This window comes from Camelina sativa, chromosome 17 (genome assembly GCF_000633955.1).
Source record: "Camelina sativa cultivar DH55 chromosome 17, Cs, whole genome shotgun sequence".
NCBI classification, from domain to species: domain Eukaryota; kingdom Viridiplantae; phylum Streptophyta; class Magnoliopsida; order Brassicales; family Brassicaceae; genus Camelina; species Camelina sativa.
Genome location: NC_025701.1, coordinates 30,135,363 through 30,148,740, shown reverse-complemented (window position 1 = coordinate 30,148,740; position 13,378 = coordinate 30,135,363). Strand labels below are relative to the sequence as shown.

Sequence of the window (13,378 nt, the reverse complement as noted above, 5' to 3'; positions counted from 1 at the left end):
CTTTCTGTTGAGAATTGAGTTCTTGATTAAATGTGCAACAAAGAGAAATCAGTCAGTCGAAGAACAAAGAAGAAGAAGCAAAGCTCCCGTGAAGAAGAAAACGTTGTCGGAGAAGAGACGACGTGAAGAGAGGAGTCAAGGGAGGAGAAGAAAGTCAACAAACCATATGGGTTTGTGTTTTGTGAATTGGGCCATCGGTGATGATAAGGCCCATATGAATAAATGTTTAGTTAAGGTCCAACAAGAAGAGTTGTGATAACTAAAGTAAACCTTGTCATGGTTAGAGTATAAGTGAGTTGTTAAGAGTTGTTGAATGTGTAAGAGTGAATCAAGGAACTAGAGTTCCAATGAGTAAGTAGAGTGACTACTAGTGTGGCTTGTGTAAGAGAGTAGAAGTATGGCCTATGGTATGGGCATAAGTGTGTGTGTGTGGCAAGTGGAGAGAAACTACTATATGTATGTGTGCTTGTGTTGTAAGGAATAAATAACATATATATAGAAGCATATTTATTTATTCAGCATCTTTAGTATTCACATAACTATTGAAAATAAATAAAGATATAGGGATGCTCTGCAACAAAAGCTATAACTTCCCAGAAGAAATCAGCATCTCCCACATCTTCATATTTTGCACATCTAGCAACATCTGCAAAACCAAAAGATGGATACTCTATTATACATCTGAAAAAGGACTAAGAAAACATAACATGGGAGAGAGATCTCAACCAGCTATAGTATTTTTTAAATTTAATATAGCATGGGATGGGATGGATTATCCTAGCATGAAATTAGTTACTCGCTGTTAAGTATATATATCGTCATATCGAACATAAAATATGGTTACTTTAACAGTAACAAATGCAGAGAATTAGCTGAATAGAAAATTTTCTGATGGCCAGCAATAGCTAGAACCACCATATTTAATGTAACTTGAATCCAGAGAAGAACGCGATGTTTGAACTAGGTAAACAGAATTTTCACATGAAAACCTAGGTACCGTCACTAGCTGACTACAAAGGGGGAATAATCAAATCCATGCAAATGGAGGAACATAAACATAATGTCTTCAATTTATATGAGAACTCCAGGGGAATAAAATATAGAATCTACGAGAAAAGTATGATGACTGTCGGGCTACAATAATTAGGAGGCAAGGTAATGTTCAGTTCATCAAAAACCAGGAGACGTTGTAATTTCCTAGTACTCCTAGCAACCTGAGAGCTGTGTTATTCCTCGGTCATGATTGTTGAAAATTCGAAATCATCAAGTATACTCTGCTGCTCAGATTTTGTAAGACCCTGTAGCAACAATATAACATATTACAAGAGTTGTTCTGGTTAAAGTTCCGTTAAAAAGTTCAACTTTTACTACCGCCTCTTTCTTGCAGGCTAGAATATTGTTGTCTGTTGGAATTGGACTGAAGAATGCCAAAATTACCTTAAGTTCCATGATGCGCTGAAACTCCATTGCTGTTCCTTCTGGAAGCAGTGCACGATATGCGACTTCCGCTGAAACGACTGGGCATGGTATGACCTGCAGTAAGAATAAGATTATAGCTTTCTGAGAACAGAGACATATATATAGGCGAGAAAATAAAATTTGTTGGGATAGTGTTCAGGCGAATACCTTTAGGACCGCTTCAGCTCTTCCCAACTGATAGTTAACGAATTCAAAATAGCTTGTAGTTGCGGTCTGCAATCATATTATTGAGATGAGCCGAAACCAAAATGCTGACCAGCTTTGGACTTATATAGTATTATAAATGCTCTCTAACTTTGGCTAAGAATGCCCAATGCTTCATGCTTAACAATAATAAACAATCTTGAATCCTAAATAAAGAGTCACCAGCAGCGGCAAATGTACATAAATTGGAACTGATGAGCTAACCTGTCTGCCAAGAGATGGAACTTTTAGAAGAAACATCTTTATGGCGTGCGTATCTACCAACATCTGTGAAAGACCAAAGAGACGGATCATTCATACTCAGATAACAGCTGAAAAAGGACTGGGAAACATAACATGGGAGAAGGATCTTTAGCAGCTACATTTTTTTTTACAGAGCATGAAATGGATTTTCGTATCAAGAAACCATACTAGTAGTTGTTAAGTAAACAAATCAATAATATAACAAAAATTAACATACTAGTTACTTCTACAGTATCGAAAGAAAAAGAGAAAGGTCTGATGGCCAACAATAACTAACTAGAGCGGCCATATTAATGCTACTTGCGTCCAGAGAAGGACATGATGTAGATAAATTAGATTAGGTAAGCAGAATTTCCAAATAAAAATATAAATCCTAGGTACGTTACTAGCTGACTACCAAGGGAGAAAATTAGATCCACAAAGGCTACCCTGTTGAGCTCCAGTTTCTGATATATGCTTGCATCTGAAAATATTAGCATAGAACCTTGGTCCAAGGGATAATGCCATCTGCCCAAAAGAATTTCCAAAAAATGGGTCAGTATCTATAAAGGTCACTAAGGGTTAATCGGGTCAACCTGTCGTCACTGCCAATAGCTTTAGACCTTGACTGTTCAAATTATTTTTTAGAAATGATTGTTCAATGAGCGAAGTAGCATAAACATCTATATACAAGAAAAACAATTAAGAAGTAGGTCAAGGGTCCTAAACTTTTGCAAGGCAGAAATTATGATTACCTTGTCTAGGAAAAACTGGAAGTCAACTGGTTTTAGAAGGTTTCCAAGGACAGGAATGCTACTGCTAAGGATTTTATTTATTCCATAGACGTACCTACAAGAAGATGAAAATGCATGTTAGGTGTTTAATTTTTTTACGAGCCACAAAAAATGGTTACACCCCAATTAGATCTTACTTAGACTGGTCACCCTCACTCTTAAGAGTGCCCCAGGGGACAAGTAACATGTTTGCCATTTCTGTGTCAAATTTAGTTTCTAGTCCATGAACTAGTGTCACTAATGCTTTCATTATGACGGACGAAAGTTCATCCTGCACAACAAAAAAATTTAAGCAGAATCCAAATTATGTAACATATCTGGGAAAAATATAAGTCCTTCACGTCAACAAACCTGGACCTCTGACATGTCTACACCGTCAGCGAAATGCGGGTCAATAATTGTTGAGACTTCTTCTGCCAGATCACCAGACTGGAAGAAAAAAAATCATAAACAAAATAATTCTTGCGAATTGCCAAGTTGTTGTTCTTATCAATTCTTACGGACATCGGCACACATCTTAAACTTTTCAGATAGACGCTATAGATCGTATCATTGAACAGCAAGGGTAATATGGATTCTATAATAGTTTGCAAACCTTTCACAACATTGCTTAAAATGCATTTTAGTAAGGTCACATGAGAAAAACATCAAGAAACTATCTTAAAATCAGATAAGAACAATTCAATCCTTAAAAACACCCCGTTTCAAGTAAGGCCTACAGCCAGTTATCACGTAAATACTGGAGGTGTCAAAAGTGAAACAAGCTTACTGTTTTGTGGCAATACTCAGCAGAATTAACTATGTAACAAAGCTGGTTCTTAGACAAATTAAGACATTGCTCGAAATCACAGAACTAGTCTAAATTATATAGAAAACCCAACATTGAGCGAATTAAAAAATGCACCTTGAACAAATTGAATAAAGTTTGTGACTGCACTACACCGTTTCAAGCTCTTCTCTATAGTGGAAAACAACTGCAAACAAGGAAACAGTAAACTACTTAAAACTAAATCTGACTGGTCACTGAAGATCAGAGATAATGTCATATATATATTTTGTATAAGTATTATCAAGTTCCCATTGGCCAATCTAGTAATATTGATAGTCATTAGGCACAGAAGATAATGTGCTGAGTAAATCTTGACTCTGATATTCGGTTTCACACAACATACGAAATCTGGTAGAACTTTTGCCGCTAGTAAAAAAAACGTATCATCCTGGACATTACCAAACATTTCTATCCAACTCAGAAGCTACTGAAAAGTTGTGGTTCTCTGTTCCAAGTAGAGAGAAAAATGGCAATCGCTCAGTTGCGTGTCTATAAAAATAATGCAACCAACCACCCATGCCAAATTATCATAGTGGTAGTGAGTCAATCCACTCATTGAGGATCTATATATCTGCTAAAGTAAAGACTATCAGATAACCCTACTTCAAGAATCTCGCCTATGTACTGACCTGTATGCTGCTAGATAGAATATTATTTTGACTTTCCTCCTCCATATCCCATGTTTCCTCCTGACAGAAAAAAAAAACAATATTAGGAAACTTGGCAAACCTGAACATATATGGAAACTAGCCTAGGTACTCACGCGCAAACGCTTAAATACACAGAAATATTAAATTACCTGAACAAGTTTCTCCAGGAGTTGCATAAGTTCCTTCTCTTTTATTTCAACATATATGGTTAAATGAGGCTTGAAGCAACAAGAGATAATTCCACGGAAGTTAAACTGCCAAGTTTCATAGTCTCAGTCTGACCGAAAATAAGGAAGCAATGCAAAAAAATAAAGAAAAGAAAAAATCCCATCTTCTGTTCTCTTGAAATGCAATGAAGCCTAGTACATAGAACATACATTTGCCCCCAATTCTTGATTAGCAGAAAAAATGTTTTCATACTTCATGCCAGTTTCAGATATATTGTGACTATTATTTCCCCCTTTACCAATTTCCTTAATGTCATCTCCAATCTTCCCACCACCACCAAATTTCATTTTAAGTTCCATTTCGAGCTCTAGCGTCCTTTCCAGTTCCTGATAATTCAATGACATAAAACTTTTATCGTATCATAACAGGGTAATGTGATGTAAACGAAACAGGATAAAAGAATTTCTAATCATCAGAAATTTCCTTGAGAGGTAATTTAACGCTCTTATAGTGTACAATTCATTTAATACATATAATGAAATTTTCATGTTAGGGCAAGCATGCCTGACCAGAAGCAATTTTTCTGCATCTGACTTCTCTCTGAGGTTGACCAAAATAGACTCTACTTGCTCCCTGGAAAAACATTAATGGAAAAACAGGAAAGTTAAGAAAGATGCATACTGTTACATATAGCTAACAGCTTAACTGCAACTCAATTTCATCAAAAACCAGGAGGCACTACCTTGTTCTCTCGCACAACTGGATGCATAGTCTATAAGGCACATGCCATGAAGCAGGAAAAACCGTCCACTTTTCTTGATTTGTTTGAATTTGACAATTTAGCCAATTGTATATCTTCTTAACTTCATCCAACTTTTTCAATTCTGCCAACAATTAACCACTTAGAAACATAAAAACACACTTTCAGTGCAAGTTATACCTAGGGCATAAAGTCTAACATACCAGCTCCTACATAAATATGTTCATATGAGGTTAGCTCCCTGCTAAAAAAATTTTTTACTAACTCATCCCTCACCGATGGCTCCAGGACATCAACAACCAAGCAAGAATCAGATAACTTCTTTCGCAAAAGCTATTCCTCTGCCTCTGTCCCAGTACCTAGACTGAGATCATAATAGTAGACATTTTCAGAACAAGTAGCTTTTAGGCATCTAGCAAATAATGGGAGGGGGGTTGAGGATGCGAAACAGGAAAATGAGAGATTAGTAAAACATCTTTTTAAAAATTGTGCTTTACTACCAGAAAGAAGCAGAATAGCCTAAATAATAATGCAAAGTACTATTCTAACAAAAAGAGAGTAGCCAACAAGCATAAACCTTAATTTATATCAAAAAGTGCAAAATTCCTCACAAATCCTCTTGAGGTTTAAGGTAAGGAAATTGAGAAAAAGAAGTAGCATCAACAATACAGTGGGCCTCTTTTGGCCACCTCTGTCGACTTATTATACTATGTAAATATGATTGAACCACTAAAAGGCAGTACCTGTAAAAATCAGAAAATACATGGGACTTTAAAACTTGCTTTATATTCTCAAGTTTTTCTCTTAGCTCCGTGATTTTAGGAATATCCATGTATGCTTTGAAATGATTACATAATTCGTTTACAGCCTGAAAATATATTATAGATTCAGAGCTTATGAATATCATCAAAAATGGGAAGATTTATCGGCTAAGAAGTCCACCTAGGTAACCTAGCGTTAAAATCAATTTTAAAATGACAACGAACTGCATTAAGCTCTGATGGTGAACATAAAAGCTGAAAAAAATTAACTACAACCAACAAACGCCAAAGATTGTTGAGTTAAAACAAGATACCTCCAGCTGTGCAGCTGCCTCCTTGTATTGCATTTTTTATGTCATCAACTGAAGCTGTTCAATCGCAGAGACTGCATAACATTACAGTGAGTGTCATTAATGAGCATATGAATGGTGTACTTGGTCTACTTTAACTACATTCATGGCATACATGTGGTTACTTCCTTAAAAATAGAAGGTTAAATACTTAACCAGCAACATCATGATACGTATTTGATGTTAACTACCTCGGAACCCCTATCCATATTGGGCTTGTTATGTAATTATGTTCAATACTCTTGGGCTATCATTCTGATTTCAGGATACCTTGAGCAGAGTAAATGTTGATAACTTACCTAACGCTGCGAGGCGATGAAGGGCAGTCACTACCGAGGTTATGTTCTTATTTGCAAAATCTAACTTCTGAATGTCACCGCATATGTCTTGAACCATTGCTTCGGTTTGTTCAGATTTGACTTTTATCTCTGGTATCTTATGACAGAGTTCCTTTATTGAAAAAGAGTGTAAAAAGCAAATCCTTTGTGAATGAAATGAAAAAAGATAGCATACAATACATATCAGCCCATGAGAAACTAACCTCTGCAGCACATATAGCATCAGCAAGATCGTCTTTAGCTTTAGTTCCAGAGTTGCTCTGGAGTATCATAGCCAAACCAAGAATCAGTTCCAGAGGCAAAAATCAATTTTCCCAAACATATAGAAGCAAAAAATTGTTCTTTTTCTCACAGTGCATACAATACAAATTCTTAACAACTCACAAAAATGTTCCATGCTATGTAAGTTTACAATACAAAGAAACGAACAAATGAACACAAAGTGACAAAACTCAGAGTAATCTTCACATAAGATTTTCACAATTTACCAGTAAGGATAAAACAATATAAAGAGACTTAACCTGTTTCTGAACAGCAGCTAAAATGGTAGTATCAAATCGCAGAATCTCATTAGTAATGTTTAGCAAAAAAGGCTCAACGCCAGATAGAGAAGCTTCTGTAAACAAACGAAAACACCATTTAAAACTCAAATTTTGCAGAAACTTATCAGACAAATCACTACACCTTCATGATTTCGATAACTTCAATTTTGATTTATCATCAAGAACAAATCCAGCCATAATCGAGGATCATGTTCTGCTACTGACTGTTTCAAACTTAACCTCGAAGTAGAAACAAAAAAAAAATTACATACCTACTGGGAACATCTGGTTGACAAATTCCAAACTACTTCACTTGTCCATGGCTTTTAATTTTGTATGATCGACCAACATCACTCGAAACGGACGACGATCTCCAAAAGGGGCAAAAAGGAGCAACGACGCGTCTGCTAAGAATCGAGAAGAGAACCAGGTTTGATCTTCCACTGAGTCTCTCTAATCGACGCCGAGAAAAAAAAAAAGCTCCGATCGTTCGTTTTCCCCTCCTCCGCCGAGAAAACTGTATCTTCACTTCGTTCTTTCTTGCGCCAACGGCCGGATCCAAAATAAGTTCAGATACAATATGTTCTTACGTGTTTGTTTAAATACCGGAAATCATCAAAACCGGTTTAGAAACATGAACCGTACCGGTTTGATTTTACCCGTGTAGTCGTATTTGTTGTAATGCTGAACGGTGCCGTTTTGAAATTAAACAGACCCATTATAAATTAAATTCGGTTTTATGGGTCACAATTTTGATGTCAGGCCCAATCAAGTTCATTGGTCATATAATGATTTTTTTTTTAAACTAATCAAGGATCTATAATTGGTAGAGAAATTTCAAATCACCCACAATAATTAAAAACAAAAAAAAAAAACTGTAAAATGAAATTTTTTAAATCATTAGAACCAAAAATAAAATAAAAATAGAAACCACACCAAACTTGTATAATCGGTATTTTATTTTCTTTTATTTTGTCATTCATTTGCAAAATGACAAAATGATTGAACGAAATGGTGATCATTCATTTCACTAGTTCTAGAAGATAATATTTTATTTTATGTATAATAAATGTTGGTTTTTTCTAATTTAAAAAAAAACCCATCAGTTTTCATAATTGATCATCGGAAACTTAAAATAAAAAATAAAAGAAATATTATTACTAAAGAAAATGTGAAACATATAAATTTTTGATACAAAACATTAAGTTTTCTCTTACATCTATTATCTATTATAATAGACCTTGCATTGAACATATATTAAATTGAGATTGAGGAAATAGCAACAAGAAAAACGACAAAATTAGTTTTAACCTCTCCACTATAAAGGTTAAACGTCGAAGAGATATGGATCAAATGAGAAACCTGGACAAGCCTACCTTATCACCAGTTTCTTTAACATCACGTTCACTCTGCTCCTTGTACTCTCTGAAACTGAACCTTCTATACTTCTTTGGATACCCGAAGTATTCTATCTCGGTTTCAAGATTAGGACATACGAAGAAAGCTATCGACAGTCTCTCCATGTTTACCGGAGAAATCACTCTATGTCTCACGCTCTGGTACACTCCATTACTCAGTGCCTATAACATATATAAACACCATCAATTAGCATAAATATATAGATCCATTATATATTTTTTCCGTCTATCAAAGACCAATATTAGCGTTTGAGTCATCATTTTCATTTTTTATATATATTGATTAGTAGTAATACATATATAATACATATAAATCAGTAGATCTTTATCTAATATGTGTTAGGGAGTAGAATCTCATGCATAACTATTTAATCCGCAACCACAAAATCTTCTCCCTTGATAATTTTCTAAGATATTTGATTAGGGTTTCCCCTAAATCTATGTTTATGATCCATATAATTAATAGAGAAACCATTCGATAAGAAAGGATATCGATCTATATAATTACTGAATAGTTAGATTCAAAATTTTATTGAGAACTTGATAACAAATATAAAAGTTGAGTGGCGCCTAATTAAGCATGTGTTTCTTATCAATTTTTGTTTTAACAGTATCTCTCGTAACATTTTATCTACATATATATAAATAAATACTATTCCAAAAGGCAGAAAACGTATATATTGAAGTTTTAGGGTGTGCCTTAATCCTAACTCCTAAGTCACTGGATTGCTTTTTAGTCATATATATATGCTTTAGAATCTTAGAACTTAATGACGCTGTTGCAAAGTGAGACAGAGCAATAGCCAAGAATTAACCTTAAAGGAATCGAAACGTTGAAAATCAAATGGTTGAGGTTACCTGAAACATATCCCCAACGTTGACAGTAAGGGCCTCCGAGCAAGGTTTTACGCTGATCCATTGTTCATTTTTTTTCAATTCTAGTCCTCCGATTTGATCTTGAAAGAGTATAGTGAGGAAACTTGTATCGGTATGAGGAACCAAACCAAACACTTCAGAACCAAAAACACGAGGATGGTACTTATTGAGCCTTAGAAAACTGTTTTTAAGCTCGTAAATGTTTTCAAAATACTTAGAGTTCACGTTCACTTGTTTCACCAGTACTTCACATATTAATTGTGCCACTCGAGCTATCTCTTGCGCATACGTTTCAACGGTTGTTCTGTAAAACAGAAAAAGAGAAAAATTAGTAATGTAGCGTTTCTTCAACTCATCTGTGCAAATGATACATGATCTTGTATTTATTTTTATATATATACACATATATAAAATAATCAAAGTTTTCCTTAAGTACATTATACTATTTTTCTATTGTGATTCACCTTTTATCAAAAGAAAATTTTCATCCCAAAAAATTTAAAATATTTCCATATACTCAGATTAAAGTTCGCAAAATAAGGTCTAGAAAATGGTTGTTGAAACTGAAGGGGAAGACGAATAATTATGACTAGCTACGAACGTTGACCTGGAACTAATCAAGAGTCAATTATTATCTTCATCAAATCTAAAGAGAGTTCAAGAATTAGGGTTTCATGAGACAGAACTCAATCAAAAATCTTATAGTTACCAAACCTGAGGTTGTTGCCATCCTCAGATAACTTTGGAATCTCTGAAAGAGTGATGTGAAACGCTTCTGAGAAAGAGTACTGAGCGGGAGAAGAGGCGTTAGGGTTTCCCCACCGGTAACTATTCTTTGATAAGCCCGAGAAACTTTCCCGGACTTTGGAGGAAAAGGGTCGGTCAAAGAGTTTCTTCTCTTCGACTAACATCATCTCAAAGACTTTTCTGGGGATTCCATGGTTCACAATTTGAAAAAACCCCCACTCTTTGGCAGCTGCAACCATTTGTTTCACACATCTTTTTCGTTTGACCTCCTCGCCACTAGTAAGATGGCTTAGATCGATCACAGGAAGCTTTAAGCCAGCGGTTTGGATAGTTGATGTGTTTGTATAGCTATTATCACTAGTGGATTTCGGAAAGGAACTTCCGAAAATTGAGCAGAAATTTGTCTGAAAGGGAGGTTGAGAGGCCATGTAGAGCTAGCTAGCTCTGGTTAGGAAGAATATAAAATTTGATGAGAAGTGATTATTTTCTATACGATTGTTATATTTTGCTTTATGTCGATATAAGAGAGGAAAACCCTTAACCCTCTATTTATAGGTAGAAAATTTCAGGCGTCGCTGTCCAATCTTCTGTAGTTGGAAGCAAATTATTTTTTATTTTTTATTTTTGACCTCAGATGGAAGCAAATTATTAAAGGATCATATACTGTTAGAGGAATGATTGTATAATATTTAGGGTTGATGCCGCACAGCAATATGAGTGTTAATTTAAAGGGAAGAAGTTTCGAAATGATTGTTGAACGTAGGTTAAATACATAAATAGTTTAATTATTGTTTTAATGTGTATAAATTTGATATTTCCTCCCTTACAAGATTTTGTTTGTTTGCGAGTATTACGATGATTTCAAAGAAATAAATTCGTAAGTGAATTAAATAATTACAAATTCTACTATTACGTTAAGTACCTATATTTTTATAAAAAAAAAATAATATATACTTATATGCTACTAGTAAATATGGTGCATTTATTTTGTACATTACATGCCGTTCCAAACAAACAGAATTAAGTGCATAAATCCTCATATTCATTTTCGAAATATTACAAAGGGCCTACGAATATTTCACCAAGAAAAATGAAATGTTTTAGTTATTTTTTATATAGGATATGCGTAATTATTAGATGGTCGATATGTCTTGAGAAAGTCCATATGGTGACTCTATGAACGAGACTTGATCGTGCATTTATGATAATTTCTCACGGCTATGAAAAACCACGTGTTTATGTCTCTATTTTTCATTCTTCCAGTAAAGAAAGATATTTTTTAAGATGAAAAAAAAACAACAGAAAATATTCCGAGAAAAACTCTTGAAACAACACGATATATAACACACAAAAAATCTTTTAAATGGCTATCATCTATCCAAGTCTTACCGTATCTTTTCGCCTGTTGTCACTCATGTCGACAAGTCTTTTGCTTGAAATTTAGGTGACTCTTCTTGCACTTTTAGCCACCTCCTTTGAGATTTATATACATTTTTTTTATCTTTTGTCATATCTTTAATAAGCTCACCAAATTGAAGAAAAATAAATTTAAAAAGTCAGATGTACTATACTAGCATCCAAGGCTTTTGATTACTCAATTAGTCAAATTGGCAGCGGTATGCTTGCCAAAATAGTTGAACTAGCCAAACAGAATTTTCTAGTGGTGAGCAAAAAAACCCAAACCGAACCGAACCGAAGCAATTCATTTGGTTTGGTTATGATTTCTCCTAAAAGTACATTTAGTTGTTTTTGCTATAAATTTTTTGGTTTAAGTTGGTATGGTTTAAACCATAAAAACCTAATTATTTTTTGCGTTTTTGATAAAAGATTAAGATAGTTATATATAACTATATTTGTCCGCTGTATAACTATGACAACCCGTCCGGCGGACTCCACTAGTCCATCGTTAGCTGCCCCAATAGACCGTCTATGGATCATGCTAGCCAACCGCTAGCCGTCCCAACGGACTCCAAGCTGGCTCTGCAGGGCATCGATCCTAACTCCTCACTGTGGATATCCAAATCCACCAGTAGGTTATTGGTGCGTCAGGCGTTCCTCGAACCCTGGTCCCCATCCTTTAACAACTTTCCTACAGGACACACAATAACTAATAAATACTAATAATAATAAGTAATTAAACTACAACTAGTGGTTTCATACCCACTAGCCACCTAACCATAATCACAACCAACAGCGGAAATAACAAATACCAATATCCAATAAATATCCAATAATAATAAATAACCAATATTTAAAACATAACCAATAAACAATAACCAAACAACAGGAAACATAGAACACGCAACCTAGCAATGTTTCTAATGACCCAACTCTAGCAACCTAGCAATACCAAACAACAACCAATCGAGTCTCTAGAACATCCTCCTCTTCATTGCCTTGATTCCACGATCCCACTTTGCCTTTACCTGCACCACAAACACAAATTGAGATGCATGAGTATTTTATAAATATTCAGTGAGGCAATCCTCCCATCTACTGGGCTATACACACAAGCAACTGTAATTCCAATGTTCCAAACAATCAACAAACAAAGCATACAAACCAGGAAAACAAACATCAACTCGCTGGAAGGGAGGTGTCGACCGACACAAGCCAAGTGTCGACCGACACCAGCCAAGTGTTGACCGACATTGGCTCATGGTGTCGACCGACACTACCCCACAGTGTCGATCGATGTCGCTTTACTGGTGTCGACCGACACTAATTGGTGTCGACCGACACTAATTGGTGTCGATCGACACTCCCTCTGCAACTGCGATCTGCACGAATCCGAGAGTCGAATCTCGCTCCCAAACTCCACCAAATCATCCAATACTCAAAACCCAAGCCATATACATCCGTAGGAACCTGTAGCAATCAATCCCAGCAAGAAAACACACAAACACAACAACAAACAAGCAAGAACAAGGAATCACAGGCTTAGATCAGCCATGGTCATGCACTCAGCTTTGCCAAGACGAATCTGAACCTCAAACAAGCAGAACAACGCTCCTAGGAAGCTCCTACAACGATCTCAGCTACAGATCTCTACAGGAACAGCCTCAAATCTCCAGATATCTCCCAAAACGCTTAAAAAAACTCACAAAACTCTCTCTGTTTCTATTTCTCAAAACGGCCAAAACACGTCGAATGAGACAAAACACGTGTTTAAGGGTTTTCCTAACCCAAAACGCAGCGTTTAACTTAACTCGTCCGCAGAAAACCAACCTTGCATCGACC

The 13,378-nt window shown here is 35.5% G+C and overlaps 1 protein-coding gene and 1 pseudogene across 1 annotated transcript; both read right to left on the bottom strand.

Annotated features, from left to right (window-relative positions):
* On the bottom strand, positions 860-7,656 carry LOC104758395 (annotated as a pseudogene).
* Positions 8,447-10,858, bottom strand: LOC104758394 (gibberellin 2-beta-dioxygenase 7). Its single transcript, XM_010481254.2, has 3 exons — positions 10,106-10,858; positions 9,374-9,695; positions 8,447-8,677 (listed from the first exon to the last, which is right to left on the bottom strand). Exons 1-3 carry the CDS (start codon positions 10,564-10,566, stop codon positions 8,447-8,449), a joined length of 1,014 nt encoding a protein of 337 aa, XP_010479556.1. The 5' UTR covers positions 10,567-10,858.

What these genes read in the sequence shown, in the direction of transcription:
- LOC104758394 (XM_010481254.2), bottom strand. Translation starts at nt 10,566, where the DNA reads ATGGCCTCTCAACCTCCCTTTCAGACAAATTTCTGCTCAATTTTCGGA. An exon ending in GAGGATGGCAACAACCTCAG is followed by an intron (nt 9,696 to 10,105) that starts GTTTGGTAACTA and finishes TCTGTTTTACAG; the next exon opens with AACAACCGTTGAAACGTATG. An exon ending in ACGTTGGGGATATGTTTCAG is followed by an intron (nt 8,678 to 9,373) that starts GTAACCTCAACC and finishes TATATGTTATAG; the next exon opens with GCACTGAGTAATGGAGTGTA.